Source organism: Phycodurus eques, chromosome 1, assembly GCF_024500275.1.
Source record: "Phycodurus eques isolate BA_2022a chromosome 1, UOR_Pequ_1.1, whole genome shotgun sequence".
Taxonomy (NCBI): domain Eukaryota; kingdom Metazoa; phylum Chordata; class Actinopteri; order Syngnathiformes; family Syngnathidae; genus Phycodurus; species Phycodurus eques.
Genome location: NC_084525.1, coordinates 26737052 through 26761840, shown reverse-complemented (window position 1 = coordinate 26761840; position 24789 = coordinate 26737052). Strand labels below are relative to the sequence as shown.

The window sequence follows — 24789 nt, the reverse complement described above, 5'->3', positions numbered from 1 at the left end:
AAATCTGCAAGAATTGCGGGTTTTTTTCTGTCAATATGGGGTGCCGTGTGTACATTAATGAGGAAAAAAATGTATTTAAATTATCTTAGCAAATGGCTGCAATATAACAAAGTGAAAATTTTAAGGAGTTCTGAGTTCTTTTCGTACCCACTGTATAATGGAGAGCGTCATGACCAATGTTAACTAATGCATTTTGGCTTTATTGGTTTTGACTGAAGAACACAGTATGTATTTTTATTGTTGCATGTGTTTGTTTTCTTACAATTATGTTCATGTCTTAGTCAATAACACCCTCAGCATGCTTATTTCTAACTATCCACAAGAACACAGTGGTAGAATTCACAAAGATTCCGCAGGGGTAGTTAACTATCTCCATGACAACACCGCCTCCTCGCTAGGAGCGATAGAAACAGAGAGGAAACAATCCAATCACCTTTATTACACCTCATGCCAATTAGGCTGCCAGCATCTGAAAACCTCCCACTCCACCACCGGCAAGGCGGCTGAGGGAACAAAAACAAAACAAAAAAGCTTGACACTCAAGAGACAAGCTTACTTTGTGTAGCACCAAGTTTTGAGTGTTTATCAGAGATACCGAAGTGTCTCAGCATGAGCGCTGAGAGGCTAATTAACATCAGAGGTTACGCGCGGAATTCCATGTCGGACAAAAGGCACTGATTGTTGCACCTGCTGTAATCAAGCATCCCCAAAATGATGACTGGGGGATGGACATTTGAAGGCTAATTTTGGTAGAAGTAAACGCTAATGAAAGCTTTTTTTATTTGTTTTGTTGTTTTTTTTTCTTTTTTTTTTTAAACTAATTATCATGGAAATAAGCTTCTTTATTCAAGACAGGGCATGTTATGTTCGCTGAACTTGAGAAGAAAATAAAAGAAGACATTGGAACCAAAATGTGCACAAATGGGTGGACCAATAGAGATGCTGTGTTATTGAGCTCAAGGTGAAGCATTCATCAATATAACTTCCATCCATCCATCCATCCATTTTCTGAGCCACTTCTCCTCACTAGGGTCGCGGGCGTGCTGGAGCCTATCCCAGCTGTCATCGGGCAGGAGGTGGGGTACACCCTGAACTGGTTGTCAATATAACTTGACTAACTTATTAAGTGGAAACTGGTAGTAACTAAAGAATGTAAGGATTTACCGTAAACCCCACTTTTCTCCGCGGTTGGGCACTGTGTCCTGCCGTGGATAGCAAAAATCTGTGAGTAATTGATGCCCCCCTAAAAGGGGTTTGTAATTGTCTATATATGCCACAAAATGGCAGCACAGCACCTCAACCTGAGACTCGTATTTAGTTTTGATAGATTTTTTTTTTTTTTTTTTAATTTTTTTTACTGTGGTCTGTAACAACAAGCATCAACACTATGCATCAAGAACATGGGAAGTCCACATTTTTTCCCCCGAAGGCCATATACAGAAAAATTGATGGATGCAAGGATGCACGACTATGACATTCTTCGACTTCATTAAACATGCTAAAACCAATCTATCAAGCAATTATATATTGGAGTTATTTTGAGAAACAGCTACATCACAGCTTTTTGTTAAAGGTTATAAGCTTTAGGACTTTTCATGATTTTGGGGTCTGCGGCCCTGTAGAATACACCTGCTCCGACCTTGAACAGCTCTCCATATTCGGGACCAAAACAAGAGCTACCTGTAATAAGATGTCAATCTTTAAAGCAGTGTTTACTTGAGGATCATAAGTAATCATTAATGTGATACATTCACAAATCAGACTTTGACATGAAGCAGAAAGCGCGGGAAAACATTTTTACGTCTGAAACTCAATTAGTTTTCTTCACGAGGCAATAGAAATGTTGTTACTGTTATACTGTTGTTGTTATTGTCATTCTAAGTACTGTCTTTGCATATCTATAAAAGCTCTGTAAAATCATTTTATTAGTAATAGTAGTAGTTTTAGCAGTTGTCAAGTTTGTTGCACACATGGAGGATTTGGTTTTCGCAATCCCTCCTACTTTTTAAACAACCACACCCAATATCATTGTGGGACGTGTCAAATGTTTTTTTTTTTTTTGTATATATGTCGTGGGCTACTAAAAAATGTGTAGCAGGCCCCATATGGCCCCCAGGCCATAGTTTGGACACCTTTGCACAAGCACAAAGTGACATTGGCACAAGGGCAAACAAATATCCATCAATCATCCATCCATCCATTTTCAACACTGCTTATCGTGGTTAGGGTCGCGGGGCGCTGGAGTCTATCCCAGCTGACTTTGGGCGAAAGGCGGACTCCACCCTGAACTGGTCGTCAATCAATCAGTCAAGCCTTTTTTTATATATAGCACCTTTCATACTTAAAAAGCAACACAAAGTGCTTTACAAGGCAGATGATAAAAGACCAAAAAAAAACAGACCTGCAGTCTCTGAGCCCCTGCGACACCCAACACCTGTGAGTAAAAGTAGTTACAATGAAAAGATGATTAAATACAAAACATAGCTATTGAGTACATGGCTGAGCACATAGTGGAATGAAGAAATACGTAGATGAGGCATTTAACACACATGGTATAAGTCATTAAACTCACATTTGGGCATTTCCACACAAAAATAAATGTTAAGGAATACAATCACAATGTAACAGTGAAGGAAACAGCATCGGTGATAAGTAGCTGTAATACTTTTATTGCACTGTCGTGAGCACAAAATCACCAAATAGGTGTTGTTTTTTTCATCGAATATCAGAGAATAGTTTCCCGCAAAAGTCTGCGAATATGTGAATTTGCGTGTATATTATATTATATTCATAATAATCATACTCTGCTAACGAGGGACGCCAAATAATCCGCTGCCGGGACATTGTGCATCTCTTAAAAGGCCGACAGTTAAGCTGCTCGGCTGCCTCGTTGGTCCCAGCAGCCCTGTGGTGTTTAGTTCAGAGGCAGATAAAAACAAAGAGAAACTTCAAACAGTGTGGCCCATTTATAGCGGCAAATAGAACAAGACTACGAAATGCCACGGTGATAATTATCAAGGCCGCTGTCTCTTTTGGATGGAGAGCACTATCACAAGACATGTGTTTGCAAAATGTATTTATAAATAAGTTTATTCACAGGCAGAGAAACTAAAACTGTTTCGCCTGTGTCACCACCACAGAGAATGACTTCAAAGAGGCGCATCTCCATATGTGCAAATGTGTGGCTTTTTGCATAAGTAATGCACAACATACAGTACAGTATATGGTCACTGTTCCATGAAAACCTTATCTAGACTGTATCTCAATGTTATGATTTTGACTTGTTTAACACAATTTGGTTTCCCATTTTTTCTGGCTTGTGCTTTTAATATATGCAACTAAAAAAAAAACTTAAAATAAAAATGAAAAAATATTTATGAAGCCAGGTGTATAACGGGTATCTCCATTGGCTGCCAGAACTGTATTTCCAGCCCTGAGGATTTAATAAACTGTTATAAGTTTGGTATTTGGTGTTGTATTCCAATATAGTGTTTTTTTCTCCTCCCTTCCACTTGCAGTTGTTGGTGAAGGTCACCGATGTGCCGGACCTTTCGGCAGGTATAACCTGTTCCTTCGGCAATCTGACAGAGGTGGAAGGGCAAGTGAACGGTAACCAGATACTGTGCGTGTCCCCTGCTGCAAAGGACGTCCCCCTCATCCCTTCCGACCAAGGTACAGTAGATATTATTATAACTATACAGTAAAGTGAACCTGCGGTATTTACAGGTATAGGACCCTGACGTGAATAGCTGAAATCTGTGAGTAACTGATGCACATCCAAAAAGGTTTGTAATTGCCTATAGATGCAGGAAAATGGCGCAAAGCTTTTTCTTCTATTAGACAAGGCCATGGCCTGACTAAAAGAAGTACCTCACCTCACACAAGATGGTGCCAAGTAATATTTTGGTACCAAATAACATTTTTGTATTAGACATGGCTTTGGCCTGAACACAAAAACAGCAAAAAGAGTGAATTTTTAAGTGAATAAGAATGTGCGAATGTGTGTCCCCCCAACTAAAACAAATATATTAATAATCTCCCAATATTCAAATTCTTGAATGCTAAACTGCAAATATGTGGGGTTTTACTGTATGGCAATGGACACATGACTTGAGAGGTGGGTGAAGTGCGAAGCTAAAGGCTATAGCTATGCGACCACCGCTAACTAGCATGTTGCTAGCCAATGTCCAAACTCTTAATTGACGACAGGATAGATGGGCTGAAAGCCATGATAACAGCAGACGTTCAGTTGATGGGGAAAATAAACTGCTGGACGGACATTGAAGTGCTGCTCATAAAGTGCAGACCGTTGTATCCATCAAGGGAGTTCAGTGTTATGTTCATGCTGGCTGTTTACATCCCATGACAGTCTGACAAGACTACAACGCTAGCTCTGGCATCATAGATAAACAAGACTGCACACCATGACTGTGTTAGTTGCAGCGGGAGATTTTTAAACAAAGAACTGTTTAACCACAGAACTGTTCTACCAAAGTACATAAAATACATACATAGGGTAGACAGTATTTTGCCACCAACTTAAGAAAATATATATTTTCCCCGAATAACAGAGGAAAGGTTCCAACAACAACAAAAACAATAATTTAGTCATTTGCGAATGCCAAGCTACAAATTTTGTTTTCTTTAGTGCGTTTAAACATGCTGATAGTAAAATAGTGAATCAGTAATACAGTAAAACATTGCAGGCAGGTTGCGCATGGATCAATAAAGAAGCCATTTACGATTGGTGAGGATCTGGATAAAGTTTCACATTTAGGAATTTATTTTCACCTTTTGAATCATTCCAGAAACAGTGGAAGTGTACATCTGTCTAACAGAGAGATCTAAACTCTACTGAGTGACGTTCTTGTTACGTATGGTTATTATAGAATTCCTACTTTCATGTTATTAAAACAGCCCATTTCGGAAGTTGGGCCTGAATTAATTGTACCATCTCCTTCTTGCTTTGAAGAATAGTTCCTTGCCAGGACCTAAATTTGCCATATACAGTATTTCTATAACATTGGCATGTAAATTACTGCTAGAACTGTAGAACACCTGACTAAATTATTAAAATAAAGAACAACAATGATCATTACTTAATCCACCATGATTCACAATGGTCATTCTGAATCATGAAACTACTAAGACTAAACTAAAACTAAAAGATAAAACAAAAGATGCAAGATCATTAGCATCCTGTAAGTTAGTCAGTTAGTCAGTCAGTAAGTTAGTTACCGGATTTTCACGACCATAAGGTGCACTTAAAAGTCTTAGATTTTCTCCAAAATGGACGGGGTGCATTATAATGCGGCGCGCCTTATGTGTGCACCGAGTTCCAAAATCTGTAAATGTTGTTGTGTGACTTTAATGAGCGCTCCACTTGACTGACTTGGAGCATTTCCTGCCGACACGCTGCTTATATAGAGGAAGCCGGACATAACTGAGGACAGCATGCGGACGTAAAGGGGGAAGGGTGCGCGTGACAGAGGACGCTAAAGACACGCCCCCAGCAGGTATATAGTGCCGGCATGTGGATTGTGCAAAACAACATCGGTTTGGCTAAGGACCCCCTAAAATGGCACCTATGAAGAGACACGCTTATGAAGCACAGTTTCAACTGCAAGCTGTCTGTTACGCGGAGGAACATGGGAATCGAGCAGCCGTGAGAGAATTCAAGATCAACAGAATCCATGGTTCGAAAGTGGAGGACGCAGGAAAACGAGCTTTGCCAAGTCAAGAAGACGGAGCTGAGTTTCCGCGGAAACAAGGCGAGGTGGCCCGAGTTGGAACACCAATTCGAGCAATGGATTAATGAGCAAAGAACAGCCGGGAGAAGCGTCTCTACAGTTGCCATTCGACTGAGGGCAATAACGCTTGCAGAAGAAAGGAAAATCGAAAATTTTCAAGGAGGTCCGTCTTGGTGCTTTCGTTTTATGAAACGGCGCCATCTATCCATTCGGGCAAGGACTGACGTGGCGCAGCAACTTCTGGCTAATTACAAGGAAAAGCTGGGCATCTTCTGCTCCTACTGCAGTAAAAAGATTGTCGACAAACACATCCAGCCCAACCACATCACCAACATGGACGAGGTGCCGCTCACTTTCGCTCACATTCGGTCACTTTCGACATCCCGGTGAATCACACTGTAGAGAAGAAGGGGACCGTAGCGATACGCATAACGGGGCACGAGAAGCCGGCTTTTACTGTTGTGCTTGGTTGCCATAGTAATGGACAGAAACTGCCACCTATGGTGATTTTTAAGAGGAAGACGCTCCCGAAAGAAAAGTTTCCAGCCGAAGTCATCGTTAAGGCTTATCAAAACGGCTGGATGGACGAGGAGAAAATGAGAAAGTGGCTGAGTGAGGTGTACGTAAAGAGACCGGATGTTTTTTTTTCCAATCTTCACCGTCCCTGTTGATCTGTGACTCCATGTGCGCACATCTCACAGCCGCTGAGAAAAACCAAGTACAACTAAGACTGGGAGGCAGCGCCGGGCGAGTTACGCCACCATATGTGAATGGATTGTGGATGTTTGGGCTAAGGTATCTGCTTTGACTGTTGTCCGAGCTTTCGTGAAAGTCGGCATCATTGCTGAACAGCCCCCCGGCAACGAGACTGACTCTGACAATGACGAGAGAGAACCTGGCGTGTTTGTTGGAGAACTTGCCCAGCTGTTCATTTCGGATACAGAAGATGAGGACTTTGATGGATTTGTGGATGGGATTGATACAAAAAATAACGTCAGTACATTGTTAAATACTTCAATAAAGTACAACCGAACTCAGTTTTGCTCACGCTGCCTTTTTAAAAACATTGTTTTAGTGCGCATGCATGCTACCATATGTTTTAAGCTAGTGTATGTTTTACCGTGCCTGTGCCCAATACTACGGTGCGCCTTGTGAATGTGTTAAATACAGAAATAGACCCCGTAACTGAGACTGCGCCTTTTAATACGGTGCGCCTTATGGTCATGAAAATACGGTAGTTGGCATTGCAACAGCACAGCCTTTTGGCATTTCCAAGTTTTCCATCTCCTCTTCAATCCTTTCACACACACACACACACACACACACACACACACACACACACACACACACACACACACACACACACACACACACTTACTGAAGCATCATTGATTCAGCATCATCTTTAGACTGGTGCACATCAAACTCACACTGAGCCGGCATCAGCGGAATGGCTGAGAGGTGTGCCCGACAAGAGGCCCAGCCACATTAGTACCTGATGGAGGACGAGATAGGTACCCCCCGTCCTGTGGCTGATTGTGCGGCTGAGCACATTAAGGCCCTCCGGTTGTTTGCAGACGAACAGGTTCTAACATGTTAGCTTGGGGATGGCGGGAAGTTAATGCGGTGGATTAGCTGTCTGGTACTGAGCGGTGCTCTCCTTCTGGGAAATAGATTACCTGGACAAAGAAACCACACTTTATTTGGCAAGGAACAATATTTAGTAACTTGAGTAGGAGTTTATAATTGACTCAGACTCTATGATGTAGAAAAGAAAAATTATAATATTAATTTGAAAGTATAAAAATTAAAGTATAATGACATTGTTTACATATGAGTATAGAGAGGAGCAGCATATCTAAATAGGGAATGTTAACAACAACGGAAAAATGCAACAACAAACATAAACCTACATGAATTCACTTTGAGGCAACACAAAAAAGAAAGATATTAAAATTAAATGTCGTCATAAAGTATTATGATGGCAATGCAGCTTCAAGGCCACAGCAGTAATGATGATGTTTTCACAATAATTGACAGACTAAATGTAAATATGTATTTGTCCATGTTTCTTTTGTTTCAATTTACGGATTAGATTTGTTTTAATATTATTTTATTTCTAAATGTTCTTATTTTAGAAATTTCAAGTACAACCCCAATTCCAATGAAGTTGGGACGTTGTGTTAAACATAGAGACTGTACAAAGATGTACAGTATCTGTCTGTCCATTGTCAAGCCACATGTCTTTCTGTCTGTCCGTCCATCCGTTTCGTCTAACTTTTTATTCTCAATCAAATTATAATGGTATATGAGTTTAAAACTGTTTATTTTTTATCATAGTTAATCGTCTGAATGGCTAGGAGAACCAGTTATACTAGCTTATAGTAAGTCGTGGAGTAAATTTCAAAACCCATTTGCGTTGCTAAATATGGTTCTTTGCGCAATATGCTGAAAGATCAGCACAGGACACTGCGTGAATGTGCAGTCTGAAGACAAACGCTGCACTCTGCCTCTGAAATACTGTGAAACCTGGACACATATTGTATGCTTCCATGTTGTACAAACACATACAGCTGCATACACAATAAAGGAAAACACTCAAATACAACCCCAATTCCAATGAAGTTGGGACGTTGTGTTAAACATAAATAAAAACAGAATACAATGATTTGCAAATCATGTTCGACCTATATTTAATTGAATGCACTACAAAGACAAGATATTTAATGTTCAAACTGATACAATTTATTGTTTTTAGCAAATAATCATTAACTTAGAATTTTATGGCTGCAACACGTTCCAAAAAAGATGGGACAGGGTCATGTTTACCACTGTGTTACATCACCTTTTCTTTTAACAACATTCAATAAACGTTTGGGAACTGAGGACACTAATTGTTGAAGCTTTGTAGGTGGAATTCTTTCTTCTTGCTTGATGTACAGCTTCAGCTGTTCAACAGTACGGAGTCTCCGTTGTCGTCAAACAATCATGTTTATCAGTTTGAACATTAAATATCTTGTCTTTGTTGTGTATTCAATTAAATATAGGTTGAACATGATTTGCAAATCATTGTATTCTGTTTTTATTTATGATTAACACAACGTCCCAACTTCATTGGAATTGGGGTTGTACTTGAATAAATGCCCTATACATAGTTAATTAGTCAACTCAGAGCAGAGAAGGGCCAGACCTTCACCAAGGCTAAAACGTGTGTCAATAAGAGAGTGACTACCATTCATGATCTTAAAAACTTCAAAACAGATCAGGATTATTTTTGTGACATTGTAATGTGTCGATTTTCATCCAAGAATTTCTTACCATGTTAGATAAGAATAAAGCAAACCAACCTCCTTGGTAATCAATGGATGTTTGGAAGAGCCCTTTGTTATCGCTGAATCATAATTGAATCCTTCCATAATTTGTGGTAACAGTTTAGGGAAGGCCGTGTTCTGTTCCAACATCACTGTGCCCCAGTGCAAAAATCAACATCCATCAAGGGATGTTTGGATGAGGTTGGTGCTTATGAAAAAGGACCCTCAATCCCCTTAGGGATGAACTAAAACAGAGCTTGGACATACAGTACAGTGCTTTATCTTCCTAGAAGAGTGGAAGGTATTCGAACTGCGAGACGATGGAATGTACTGTATACGGCCCCGTAGTCTTAGCTTCCTGATTCTGCTCACTTTAGTTTCACTTCCCCACTCTTCCATTGCTCTTCTGGAAAGTGAGTAAGATAGCTGTGTGGATTAATGGAAGATTGATGGGTGTGGATGACATTTACCTGAGGGAGAACATTCATATCAGGGCCCCGATGCTTCATTCCCTGTGGGAGTTCTGGGCAAATAGAGCTGCCATTTACTCACAGGATGGAGGATTAGCACCCCACACTGCCCTGCCTCCCTAAAATACACAGTGATTCTCACACACACTGCACATCATCTATTATTCAGCATGTTTGGTTTCATCACTCTGTGGCCATCTCGCCTCACCAAAAACACAAACAGTACTTATGGTCCATCAACAGCTGTTACAATTCGTAATGATAGCCAGGTACCTAAAAAAACTAAAGGCATTCCACAACCAGTGGTGTAGGTTTATGGAAGTCATTTGACGTTATTTGATGAAAACTATTCTGGATTACTTATGTATATGTCACGTTACAGAGAGGTTTTGGCGATGTCGTGGAACACAAATGTGGAATAAGTTGTACTTCCCTGTAGGATATAATTTGAGATGCTGAATTACCACAAAAAGGAACACCAACATTTGGAAAACGAGCTGCTTTCAAGAGAAATAGTAAAAAAAATAAAAATAAAATACTTCTATAAATAAATAGCACTAGCAATGGAGATGGATGGGTTTCGTATAGTTTATTTCAATCGTCAAGTATCATGTGCTACAGTAGTGTTTTTACCACACTGTACTGTACGATCGGGAAAAAGGTGTCGCAGTAAAACATTGTCGTGTTGCTTTTTACTTGCCAACAGTTCAGAATTCAGGAAAATAGCTTGTTTTTTAATCCGTTAGAAAAAGAGTTTGTGCGGACAGAAACGCCGTACCGGATGTTGGGAGGCAAACGTGTCTACACGCTTGTGTGAAACCAGAGCCTAATTCCCAACAGGTGCTGTGGAGAGAACAGGGCATTGAGGGTCACGCAAGCCTCCTACACACTGAATGTCATCTGAAATTCAGAATGCTCTGCACAAACAAGTTTACACATCTCAGTCTTACATGCACGCATGCACATACACACACACATACACTGTATACATACACTGTATTTATGCAGTTTGTATTCCCATGTAGATTGATGAGATACTGTAGATGAGAGGCTGTTTTACTGTTTTTACTGAAAACAGACTCTCCACCAGAACACAAAATATATATTAGTGTATAGTTTTTACAATTTGTTGAAACATGATTTGTGTTCCAAAAAATGTCTTTGTATAATGTAATATAAGCAATTCTCACTAAAATTATCTCAAATTTTAAGAGAAGTGTAAAAACTAAGTTTGTTAAACTGGTTTGTTTTTATTTTTTTCCATTTTTTGGGAGTGAAAAATAATATTCACTTGCATTTGTTAGAACATGCTCGAGCACAGTCAAACATAGTGTGCGGTGTGCATTTTCAAGGACGTTCAATGAAAATACACCAACCTGAAATCGGATTTGTACATGGCACAAAGAATTCAAAGATGAGACCAAAAAAGAAAATATGTGTTGTGTCAGATGTTCACATATTGAACATTTGTGAAGCTTTGCGAAATCGGTTATAAAATCAACAGTATATCCATTTGAATGTGTTGTTGGAATTTTGATAAATTAATCTTAATTTTCAACATGGATCCTATTTTAGTTCAATTGCCTAGGACGTAGTTACTCTGGTATGATGTCATTTAATTCTGGAACACCCTTTAAATTCACAATACAGTGTATTAAATTGGCTGACCAGGTGGATCACAGTCTCACATACTGTACATAACACATTCTTCTATGAAATATCAAATTCCTCTACTTTAAACAGATTATTGGATGGTTCCTGATTAGGGAGGCATAATATCAAAAGTAGATAGTTCCGTAAATGCTGACAGAAGATTTCAGAGAAACAAAATGCCAACTAAAGAAATCAATTGACGACTTTAACACTGGTTTAAATGTAAAATCATATCATAGTAATCCCGAAATACAATGGACACCGCATGGATGCCTAGTAAGTACTTTAATGACATGCCATGACATCATTGGTTTTTCACTGTACTCCCCTTTGACCTTTTGGTAAAAACAACAACAACAAAAAACTCCAATATTGTGCAAGAGGTAAACATGCACAGTTGCACTAATGTAAGTTGTCTTCATCATCATTTTGTGTCTCCTCTCCTTTAGATTGGTCAGGTGTCGAGCTAAGACTCAATTCAAAGGAGACCGGTCAGATGCTCATTAGCACCGAGGTCAAGTTTTACAACTGCAGTGTCCACCAACTGTGAGTAACTCTCTCATCTCCACATTTGCTGCCCAGAAGCACCCTGGATCAATGCTAGGAATTTGTACCTTAACCCTAACAGCCCCCGATGAAAGGTTTTCTTATCATGTTGTATTTGAGTGAGACCCCTTGCTGAAAGATTGGTTGTCATCTTAACCATTTCCCCGGCGTTACAGAAAATCTATTCGTTAGGTTAGTCAAACTGAAACTACTACTAATTATAATAATTTCACCTCACACTCAGGAGATCCATGTTCAAATCTCCATTGGAACATCTCTGTGTGCAGTTGGCATGTTCTCCCTGTTTTTGAGGGGGTACTCTGTTTTTCTACTATATCAGAAAGAATGTGCTAGTTTCATTGAAGACTCCAAATTGGACAAAGGTTTGAATGTGAGTCTGAATTACTAGTGGCCTGAGATTGACTGACAGTCCCAGGTCATCCCCACTTTTTTCACCTGAAGACAGCTGGGCTGTGCTCCAGTTACCTTCAACTCTAACGAGGACACGTGGTATATATAGATGGATAGCTTATTTTATTTCTATTTATATAGCTCCTTTCATGGGACGCAAAGACGCTTACCATAATTTCTCGTGTATAATAAATGCACTCTTGAGTATAATACGCACAAACAAAATCAACCCAAAAATCAGGAAAACCCTTCTACCAATGTTTAACACGCACCATTGATTTGCTGCTATTCACGCTCAAAACATTATCTTTATTTGATTAGGTTTTTTAAAGAAATGTTCCGTAGCGACGTAGAGTAAAGATTCAAGGAGTGAGTTCCGAGAGAAATGTCTTAAAGGTAGCCAACCGGAAATCGCTTTGCGGTGGAAAGTAAGCGGTAATTTACCAGATATACAGCAAAAGGTGGATCGCGAGTGGCGTCGTGCTGACTTAACACGCACAGATCAGTCTGTGACCCAGAACTGCATTTGGACAGATGATTTTATATGGCAGCACCTGCAACGACACCATGATTCTCAGGTGAGCAGTGAAAATGTATTGTATTATACACACATTTGTAACATTAGACATTGCATATCATATTGGAATGAAAGTAGACCTTTTTCACAACGCCAAGGTACTGGTATACGTTTATATAATTTGAAAGAATGTGTGTATTTTCCTTATACCTGTGTATAGTATGCTCTATCGACTTTTGAGGGATTCTTTGGGGAAAATAATTTTTTATTTGTACAAACCAATTCCAATGAAGTTGGGACGTTGTCTTAAACATAAATAAAAACAGAATGCAATCATTTGCAAACCATGTTGAACCTATATTTAATTGAATGCACTACAAAGACAAGATATTTAATGTTCAAACTGATAAACTTGATTGTTTTTAGCAAATAATCATTAACTTAGAATTTTATGGCTGCAACATGTTCCAAAAACGCTAGGACAGGTGGCAAAAAAGACTGAGAAAGTTGAGGAATGCTCATCAAACACCTGTTTGGAACATCCCACAGGTGAACAGGCTAATTGGGAACATGTGGGTGCCATGATTGGGTATAAAAGGAGCTTCCCTGAATTGCTCAGTCATTCACAAGCAAAGATGCGTGATAAAATAGTCGAACAGTTTAAGGACAACGTTCCTCAACGTACAATTGCAAGGAATTTAGGGATTTCATTATCTACGGTCCATAATATCATCAAAAGGTTCAGAGAATCTGGAGAAATCACTGCATGTAAGCAGCAAGGCCGAAAACCAACATTGAATGCCCGTGACCTTCGATCCCTCAGGCGGTACTAAAACCGACATCAATGTGTAAAGGATATCACAACATGGGCTCAGGAACACTTCAGAAAACCAATGTCAGTAAATACAGTTTGGCGCTACATCCGTAAGTGCCACTTGAAACTCTACTATGCAAAGCAAAAGCCATTTATCAACAACACCCACAAATGCTGCCGGCTTCTCTGGGCCTGAGCTCATCTAAGATGGACTGATGCAAAGTGGAAAAGTGTTCTGTGGTCCGACAAGTCCACATTTAAAATTGTTTTTGGAAATTGTGGACGTCGTGTCCTCCGGGCCAAAGAGGAAAAGAACCATCCGGACTGTTATGCACGCAAATTTCAAAAGCCAGCATCTGAGATGGTATGGGGCTGTGTTAGTGCCAATGGCATGGGTAACTTACACATCTGTGAAGGCACCATTAATGCTGAAGGTACATACAGGTTTTGGAGAAACATATGCTGCCATCCAAGCAACATCTTTTTCATGGACGCCCCTGCTTATTTCAGCAAGACAATGCCAAACCACATTCTGCACGTGTTATAACACTGTGGCTGCGTAGTAAAGGAGTGTGGGTACTAGATTGGCCTCCTTGCAGTCCAGACTGCCTGTCTCCCATTGAAAATGTGTGGCGCATTATGAAGTGTAAAAAAAAAAAAAAACTGTTCTGGCCACTATGTAAACATGGAGGAAACTATCCCTATCTAGCATTCTTGTTTGACCTTGGTGTGATGTGCTCTACTGAGTGCCATTCTAGTTTGGAATTAAATTTGGAGATCTGTGTGGCACATTTGCAATAGCTGGCTTCACTTGACTGTGGCAGTTTGTGCTGTGTTGAGTGAGCGCCAAAGCACTTGCTGACTTGGAGAGTATCACTCAATTGAGAAAGGGAGATTAGGAGGTTTCACAGTGGTCGTGCTAACAGATGTACACGAATCCAAAAGCCCTTTCCCTCTCGACATGAACAAAATAAATAAATGTTGCAGCCAGTGTCTCTCCTGCTAACTCAAAGGCAGGCTGTGTTATTGTAGTTTGCATACAACACACATACACTCAGAGCTCACCCTATAGCTCCATATATCTTTCGACTCTATGAAAACCTTGTCTGAGCGATACAGAAAAAGCAATTACCAGCCCTCACATCAGCTCTCTTCATCGGCAATGACACAAACTTGCACACACTTAGACACACACATAACGAGAAAAGGGCACGCGCCGCCTCGCACACCATCGAATGCCAACTTGTGCTCTCGCACATTGTGCGCTCTCTGTTAGCCTGAGGGGGAGTCGGCCTTATTCTTCTGCATCCGTGGGCTCAGTCATCCATGAATATTTCACATTGAGCGCCAGGAGGAGCGTAAGCAGCAGAAGTGTAGCTGTAACAACAACACTGTTATCAACTGTGCCTGAATGCACATGCAAATCCCGTTGCAATTGATTAAAAAACATTACCTTGTCATTAAAACACATGTCCTGTTATACTCTGAGCATGATGCATGTATCAGAATGGATCATATTACAGTGGAAACTTTTAAAGTTCAAGGCCTCTGAGATTTTACAATTTGACCAAAAGCTTTTGGAATAACAGGCCTAACCCTAACCCTATGGGCAAAATGTAATCACCAAAATATTAACTTTTACATGTTTAGTTTTTACTTTGGCTTTGTGGGCTTTTGTGTAACACTTATTTCAAAAGAAGGAGCAGCCTCCATACGGGGTGTTAACAGAAGAGGACTGTACATGTTAGGTAAAGTAAGCAGACTCACGTTCAAAGCATTGAAACGCCAGCATCACCATTCAGTTTGTGTCCCCACTGATTATCAAAGTTTTTGCCTTTTACTATTAACAGTGATTAGCTTATTTTCACGCTTATATGACAAAAATACGCCCTTTTCATTATAGTTAGAATTAGGTATTTTGCTGTTTTACTATATTAAAGATGGTGACAGTTAATTTAATCTCCATTATTTCCCACACGAAATCTGTTGAGAAATCCAACCAAACTGGAGGTCAACCAGTTTATAAAACCAGACAACATATGTTTAACCTTTAACCTGTTTTAACAAAAGAAAACATTAAATTGCAATTAGTACATACATTACATTAAATTAAGCCAGGATAGACGAGAAGCTCTGCAATTTCAAGGCTTTTACAATATAAATAGTCAGAAAGATTAACAGGGATCAACACAAACAGGGTCTGCCCGCTGCATGATAACTACCTTTTTGCTGTTAACTTGAGCACTAGCTTGCATAAATGCAGTCTGGCAGGTATTAAGCAGAGATACAGTAAAGGCTGGAAGGCTAGGAACAGAAGGACAAGAAACACACTGAATTTAAATCTGGCAAGATTATAACATTCAACTACTCAAATGTGTCTTTATATTCTACTTATTTTAAGTTGTTAGTGCTAAGTATATTGATTGGCATTTAGACTGGCCAATGATTGCATGAACTGTGACGGTGCAGTCAGAGCTTCAAGTGCTTAAGGATAAACAGAGTCTGTAGTGGATTGAATGTGTCTAGTTCCTAGTTTTATGATTATTATTTTTTGGTTTTCCTGTGATTGGCTGGCAACCAGTTCAGGGTGTACCCCGCCTCCTGCCCGATGACAGCTGGGATAGGCTCCAGCACGCCCGCGACCCGAGTGAGGAGAAGCGGCTCAGAAAATGGATGGATGGATAATTTGTTTTCTCTTTGTTTTAAATGTTTAGAATTTCTTTTTTTCTTTGTTTTTAAATGCTTTTAATCATGTAAAGCACTTTGAGTTACCTTGTGTATGAAATGCGCTATAAAAATAAATTTGCTGTGCTTAGTGAGTGATAAAGTGATATTTTGGGACTTACTTAACTCTGACCTCACACCCTCGGTACACCCTTGTCTCTATAGTATGTAATCCTCAACATTCAGACACACACACACAATATAAACACCTACTGTATGTATTGCACTGTACACAATCACACACACAACAGCTGGTAATTACCCACAATGCTGTGCTAATGGTAATTGCAGGATCAAACAGTGCCAGTGTCTTATTTGTCCTCATTACTCAACGTCACCCAACTGTGTCGTCCACCCTCTTTTATCAGGACAGCTGCTTTTTAGCAGGCTAAATATGACACCTCCCCACCCCCGCCACCAACACATCCACACAGACCAAAGTGTACATTTTCGAATGTAAAGCAGCAGAAAAGTACATGCTGTGAGAACTTGGCCCTGAATCTATCAGGTCCAGTGCCAATCACAAGGACACAACAGCAGGTGTCCACTTGGGATCAGAACTCATTTCCTCTCGAGAGTGTTGGCCAACATTGGCAAAGCGCCCCCCCCCACCCTATTGACTCTGCCACTCTCATTCAGTGTGTGCATGTGTGTGTGTGCGTGTGTGTGTGTGTCTATGCAGGTGTCTGTCCTGTGTGAACAGCGCCTTCCGTTGTCACTGGTGCAAGTACCGCAACTTGTGCACGCACGACCCGTCCAGCTGTTCTTTCCAGGAGGGAAGAGTTAACGCCTCTGAGGTTGGTATTGGGAAAAAAACAAAAAACAAAAAAAACAACAACAAAAAACAGTAAAATAACACACTGCACCGACCAGCCACAACATTATGAACTGATGTTACTTGCCCAATATTAGACAGAGCTCCAATTATGATGAAATACAGCTGTACGTCTCTGGAAACTACAACAACAATAAAATTCAAATTAAATTCATACCTCATCGACAGTGTCCCAAAAAATTTACATAATTTTGTTTTGCTTTTGATACAGCTTTTTCACTGGATTTCTCTTTGATTTAGTATTTTTGTCTTTTCTACACGATAACAGTCGAACTAAGAAAGTATTTTACCACCTTTTAAAAATGTAAACGATGACGCTCTACAAAGCAAAGCCCATTATAGTGTGCTAGTATCTCAGGACTTGGCTATGGAACCTGAGAGTTAAGGTTTCAAGATCAATCCTTATATTATTGTGCATAGTGGTCATATACGCAACACCATTAGAGACTAAAAATAAGGAGATCCTGAAAATGTGTCTCAAAGTGCACGTTTTAATTTGCTTTTTGTCTCAAAGTGCACGTTTTAATTTGCTTTTCTTGAATACGTCACAACCAAAACATACCTCGGAGCACTGAGGCCTTTGATGTTCCTCAAACATCTTTCATCAGTCTCTTCATTGCAGGACAATCAATCCATCCATCCATTTTCTGAGCTGCTTAAGGTTTATTATTATTTTCTATTATTCTATTCTTAAGATATATATTTTCTAAATAAAGATCAATTCAGTATGTACAAGAATTATAGGTTCATTTAAAACAACAACTGTAGTGTACATGAACGACATTAGTTGGAGCTATATTGACTTTAAAGTGCCACAAACATATTTACTGGAGTTAGTCCGCCATTGTTCTTACTTTGGACCCTGACACCTCAGCCTATTTACTGTCCATCACTCAGCATGATGGCGGTCCACCCTATACACAGTTGTACCCTGAATAATTATTTGCAAGGCTAGTTGGCAGCAATGTTCTTTTGTGGCCTTGCTGCAGGACTGTCCACAGCTGGTGCGCTCTGAAGAGATTCTAATCCCGGCGGGGGAGGTGAAGCCCATCACCCTGAAAGCCAAGAACCTGCCACAGCCGCAGTCTGGTCAGCGGGGCTACGAGTGCGTCCTTCACATCCAGGGGGTCAGCCACCGTGTCACCGCCCTCCGATTCAACAGCTCCAGCGTGCAGTGCCAGAACAGCTCGGTAGGCTGGCTCTCCCATTGTTGTCGTCCTCTTGTTTATTTGATTTCATTGGTGCCTTCCACCGTGTCGCCAATTTAGAATGTCAAGCTATATTTTGCAAAAAAAATAACTGGCTCATTTGGTTGAAGAGTATACAGTAGATTTTATAGATTACAACCACCACATTGTCTCATTCTTTATGAGTGCATAATCCAGCGTGGAAACAACATGGTTCTTCCCCACAGTCAAGCACTCACTGACCTCTGCATTATATTCCCCTGGGGATCCATTCCATAGACGTACACTTTTCATGCCCCGCTCACACACGCACGCACGCACACAGTCGGCCCGACACACACTTGAAATAAAAGTCAGACTGGAAATAAGGACAATACAGGCACTTCAGGACAGCATCTTTCAAGGCCAGTGGAGATTGGAGTGTCCGCCCAGATGTCCTATTTCTTTTGCTTTTCCACTTTGGCAACTCTCTGATGATGAGATGATGTAACTTGGGGGTAATAATGAAATGACATACTAGTGCCAAAGCATCTACAAGTTTTTCTTTTTTAGCTACCTCACATTGAAATCTTGCAATTCCTTTGCACTCTCTTTATTTTCAGTACTTGTACGAAGGGATGAAAATCAGCGAGCTGCCCGTGGATTTCTCCGTAGTGTGGAATGGCAACTTCATTATTGACAACCCAGAGAACATTCAGGGTGAGTTCAGTTAATAAGGGCACACAGTGCCTTGATCAAGCACACTACTCTTCCCTGGCCCCAGCACTATTGGAGGAGGCGGACTTGGGCATGATTCCGTTGCTCATGCACAAGCACATGCATGGGTACGCAACGCAGTCATGTCTCCTGCCATTATGAAAATAAAGTCAAAATACTATGGGAATAAAGTTATAATTTTTCAATCATGTCATCTCTTAGGCGGCACGGTGGACGACTGGTTAGAGCGTCAGCCTCACAGTTCTGAGGAGCGGGGTTCAATCCTCGGCCCCGCCTATGTGGAATTTGCATGTTCTCCCCGTGCCTGCGTGGGTTTTCTCCGGGCACTCCGGTTTCCTCCCAAATCCCAAAAACATGCATTAATTGGAGACTCTAAATTGCCCGTGGGTGTGAATGTGAGTGCGAATGGTTGTTTGTTTGTATGTGCCCTGCGATTGGCTGGCAACCAGTTCAGGGTGTACCCCGCCTCCTGCCCGATGATAGCTGGGATAGGCTCCAGCACTCCTGCGACCCTTGTGAGGAGAAGCGGCTCAAAAAATGGATGGATGGATGGATGGATGTCATCGCTTAAGTCAGAGGTGTCCAAACTATAGCCCGTGGACACCTCTACCAACTGAGCCACTTTACAATGGAGTGAAAGATGACATATTAGTCAAATAGGTGTGTAAAATTTCAATCAATTTACAAGATACCAGCATTATTGGACAGATCTTACATATTATTTTCCTTTGACAAATATTAAGAAAGTTATCAATCTTTAAAACCAGTGAAAATGCATCAATTTCTGGCCAACGTCTTAATACAACGTGGGTTGAGATTTTAAATTTGACCTTTTTTTGTTTAATCTGAGTTTCAAACTTTATTAAATTTCTTAAACTGTATGCTAAATAGGGCAGCATGGTGAACGACTGGTTAGCACATCTGCCTCACAGTTCTGAGGACCGGGGTTCAAATCCCGGCCACGCCTTTGTGGAGATGGCATGTTCTCCCCGTGTCTGCGTGGGTTTTCTCCGGGCACTCCGGTTTCCTCCCACATCCCCCCAAAAAACATGCATGGTAGGTTGATTGAAGACTCTAAATTGCCCTTACGTGTGAATGTGTGCGTGAACGGTTGTTTGTTTATATGTGCCCTGGGATAGCTGGGATAGGCTCCAGCACGGCCGCGACCCTTGTGAGGATAAAGCGGTACAGAAAATGGATGGATGGATGCTAAATATTTATAAGGCTGGTATCATTAGAAAGCTTGCTCAACAGAGAAACATATAATATTCATCAACCGATGTACTTAAAGTAATTGTAGAAAGCCCGAGCCAACGGCCCAGGTTTAGGTCAAGAGCACAGAGAACACAGTTTGCAGATGACGATCAGGTGAAGGGTGGTGTAATTTGGCACTGTAACATGAATAGAAAAAAACAAATTAAGAGTCTAGAATGAACAAACACTCAATAAGTTGTTAAAATACACTGAACAGAATAAATACAGCATAGTAAAGAGGCATTTGTAGTTGATAAAATTCTTGAAATTAGCATTTTGTATGACGAAAAATATAAGTCATCATGCCGGATCAGAGTAACATCACGAGGGACTCAGCCAGTGGCGGGTTCAAAAAATGTGTGTGGGTATTGGGCAGTTTACATCACATCTGGCAGAAGCGTAGAACAATATATAATACAGATTATCATATGGATTTGAAAAATTATCTTACTCACCTAGAAGTTTTTGAGGGGAGTTTGTGAACTATAAATTGGGGAAACGCTGTCCGAGAATTGCAACATGTATACACTTGTACACGTGTAAATGTGTGCATTTGATTAAAACACATGCTACTAAAGTCCCTTGCATCCTTTGATTTTTATGTCTGCGGGCCTCAGACAAAAAAAAATGGACACGCCTGATCTGACCAGAAGAAGTTTGAACAAATATTATGTAATTATATTATCCGATTAAGTCACTGGTGGTGTAGTGGTGCGTTCGCCTGATTTCGGTGCAGGTAGCGTGGTTTCGGTTCCCACTCAGTGACGATGTGAACGTTAGTGCGAGTGGTTGTCTGTGTCTATATGTGCCCTGCGACTGACTGGCAACCAGCTCAGGGTGTAGTCTGCCTTTCTCCCGAAGTCAATTGGGTTAGGCTCTAGTGCCCCTCGACCCTGAACAGGATAAGCAGTTTTGAGAATGGATTGGATTATCCCATTACTGTACGGCGGGTTTCTGTAGAGCGACAGTGGCTGCAGGGCTTAGACTGTTGCATTTACATTTGTGTTGGGAATGTTGACATTTACTGCTTAACATTACTACTTTATTAATGGAACCTTTCTCTCCAAAATTAATTATTTAAGTCTTGTAATATTACATATTCCCAGCGATTAGATGGCGACCAGTTCAGGGTGTACCCTGCCTCTCGTCCGAAGATAGCTGGGATAGGCTCCAGCATGCCCGCGACCCTAGTGAGGATAAGGGGTACAGAAAATGGATGGATGAATATTACAGATTTTGCCCACCATATCATTAAAACATTTTATCAACAAAACTTGGCCTCTAAATATTTTTATTGTTACATCCTTCTTTTTTTTTTAAATAAAAACATACAACCTTATTTTTGTAATACAAAATTTTTTTTAATACTGTGACATATTTGCGTCAGCCTAATACTCCTTAGTTTAATCTGAATCTTTTGTATTTTAGAAACACTCAAAATAAGCCACAAAGTCAGGATGCAAGGTCATATCATGATGTGAAATTGCTTATGTAAAGAGGCTTAGGTATAGATGAATGTATATAGCGCTGTGTGAGCCTGGACTAGTCAGTGATGGGAGGGAGTGGTAACCATGCTTCAGCACGTCGCTGTAAAACTGGCCCACTGTGCGTGCACCCTAAATGTCACCAACCATTGCAACCCTATCAAGCATGTTGTCCAGGTTTAACAAAATGTGTGTGCTCTGTGTGTGTTTAGAGTCGTGTCTCCCTTTTTCTGTACTTCCCAGTGCACTTGTACAAGTGCGCAGCCCAGCGGGACAGCTGCGGTGTGTGTCTGAAGGCCGACAGGAAGTTCCAGTGTGGCTGGTGCAGCGGAGAGGGGAAGTGCACCCTGCGTCGACACTGCCCTCCCATCAACCCCTACACCACCCGCTGGCTGAACCTGTCCAGCAAAAACGTCAAGTGCACTAACCCACGCATCACTGAGGTCAGTACACTGCATGTTTTAATGCCAAATTCCATCGCCGTGCCTCTCATCTGCTGTACTGTGACCCATATTGGATATCACTATTGTATATTTACATTTACTGAACACTTGAGACAACATGCATGTACACGTGCCCAAAACGCGAGTAACTACCTGCAATACAGACAACATCGGGTAGTGACAATACAAAAGTGAACAAACATTTTCTGAAGCATTTCATATTTAGTTTGAGTTCAAAAGGCAGGTAAACTCCACATTACTTCACATTGTTTAGAATTTTTAATGGTCTATGTACATCACCTCCAAACTTTCCCCGTGGTTTGGATTATTGTAGGTGTGTTGTTTGTGTAGAATTGTGTACAACCCCAATTCCAATGAAGATTGGACGTTGTGCACCCACCTGTTCCCAATTAGCCTGTTCACCTGTGGGATGTTCCAAACAGGTTTTTGATGAGCATTCCTCAACTTGCCCTCACCTGTCGTGTTGCAGCCATAAAATTCTAAGTTAATGATTATTTGCTAAAAACAATAACGTTTATCAGTTTGAACATTAAATATCTTGTCTTGGTAGTGGATTCAATTAAATATAGGTTGAACATGATTTGCAAATCAGTGTATTCTGTTTTTATATTTAAAACAACGTCCCAACTTCTTTGGAATTGGGGTTGTACATAACTGATGATGAAGCCACAAATTTGCTACAAACATCAACCAAAAAGCCCTTTCACCAAAAAAAATGCCTGCGCATTTGATGATCACTAAGACAGAATCAGTGACCTACTGTAATAAATATAAAAAATCCTGTAACCCAGTTTGCATACCAACCAAGTCTGGGAGCAACATGAAGCATCTTTGCTGACAAGATTGATTGATCATTGCTCTCAAAACAAGGATCGCAATTGATCCAATATTCTTATCCTTTATGTAGCTCAGTTCAAATGTAATCTCCATACAATGTTCCAAACTTCTCATGAACTGAGACTTCATTTTTTTTTTTAATCCTCTAAAACAAAACTCTTCCATTATAAGTGATAGCACCTCAGACATACTGTTTGATATTTTTTCATAGATTTTCATGTGCTTTGTCATTTTTCAAGGTTACCTAAACTCTTTGAAAGTAACTTTGTCTTCAGTAAATTGAGTCATAAAATGAAAACTCAAACAACCTTTCTTTATATAACCTATTTTACCGACCTATTTTATTACGCAGTCGACACAGTTCTGGGGACCGGGGTTCAAATCCAGCCTTGCCTTTTGTGTTAATTGGGGACTAACACACACAACGACGCGGAGCGAAGCGCTGATGTTTTAAACGACATTGCCGTGGTGGAGTCACCTGTTTAGCTCAACTCGCTGGCTTGTTAGTTTGCAGGCTTGCTTGTTAGCTCACGACAACAAACCTATTTTATTACGCAGCCGGCACGGTGCACGACTGGTTAGCATGTCTGCCTCACAGTTCTGAGGACCTGGGTTCAAATCCCGGCCCCGCCTGTGTGGAGTTTGCATGTTCTCCCGTGCCTGGGTGGGTTTTCTCCGGGCAATCCGGTTTCCTACCACTTCGCAACACATAAAAATACCATTTACTATTTCCCATTCTATACCACGAGCATGGCGCTCCTAACATATACCTAACATTGTAACTCCCCCTTTGAGTTATTGTTAAGCATCACTGGATCCATTGAGCAGGCATTATCATTAATATTTTTAGGGTTTAAAATGTTTAATATTTGTAATTATTAAAATTTTTAGGAGTGTGTCTACTATTTGCGAATTCTTACTATTCGTGGTGGGTCTTGGTCCTAAACCCAGCAAATACTGATGGTTGACTATCAGCTTTTCTCTTTATAGCAACATTGATCAGTGTTGAGTAGCTTACTAACAGGCTTTTTGTACTGCTTTATCACAACGTTGAGGTGCAATAATGACTCCAAACATGCAGCAACCCAAGACACAAGTTAGATGCGCTACAGGGTCATTACCTAGAACGTTTGTTATCCCATAAGTGCATCCCTGCTCTGTCTGATCCTTTCGTGAGTGGGTTACATTCACTGAGCAATCAGGAGGTCCGACCCTTTGAATATGTTTGGTTACACACCAGTGCATTGAGGTTTAACACACCCCTTTACTCCTATATAGAATCATATACTGGACCATTTTCTTTCCATATAAGTGCAATTAAACATTGATGTAAATGACATGGTTAAATGAATTTTCTGTATTTAGGCTAGATAAGACAAAAAAAAAAAGACGAACAGAAACAAAGGCCGTCTTTTATCTGTTTATGCTCAACCTGTTACAGTACAACTTTACAGTTACTTTACAACTTACAGTTTACTGTACAATTTTAACGTTTAAAACAGACAAGACCACCCACTAAGTCCTAATTTCGAAAACTCGTCAGGATTTGTATAGATACTAATACTAGATGTAGTCAAGATACAGATTGTACAGACCATATTTGAAGAAACTAAGTCGCTCTGTATAGCTCTAATCGAGTTTTAGGATCACTATTTGAGATTGGCAACTAAAAAGAAACGAAACTAAAAGGAGAAAATATCATTGTGTGTTTTCAAGGCATAGCAGCGTGCACTGTTGTGACTAATCAGCATCAGCAAAGGACACCGATAATAAAACCGAACAACATCAAAGTATTCCTATGCAAGGCGCAGCAAA

The 24789-nt window shown here is 40.4% G+C and overlaps 1 protein-coding gene across 2 annotated transcripts in view; it reads left to right on the top strand.

Moving 5' to 3' along the window:
* plxna2 (plexin A2) overlaps positions 1-24789 on the top strand; it is a 262874-nt gene that overhangs the window by 168332 nt on the left and 69753 nt on the right. For both annotated transcript variants that reach the window (XM_061685452.1, XM_061685441.1), the window contains 6 exons: positions 3519-3672; positions 11634-11730; positions 16879-16993; positions 18021-18221; positions 18821-18917; positions 21917-22116. In XM_061685452.1, coding sequence (XP_061541436.1) covers positions 3519-3672; positions 11634-11730; positions 16879-16993; positions 18021-18221; positions 18821-18917; positions 21917-22116 — 864 coding nt within the window. The remainder of the gene's footprint in view (positions 1-3518; positions 3673-11633; positions 11731-16878; positions 16994-18020; positions 18222-18820; positions 18918-21916; positions 22117-24789) is intronic.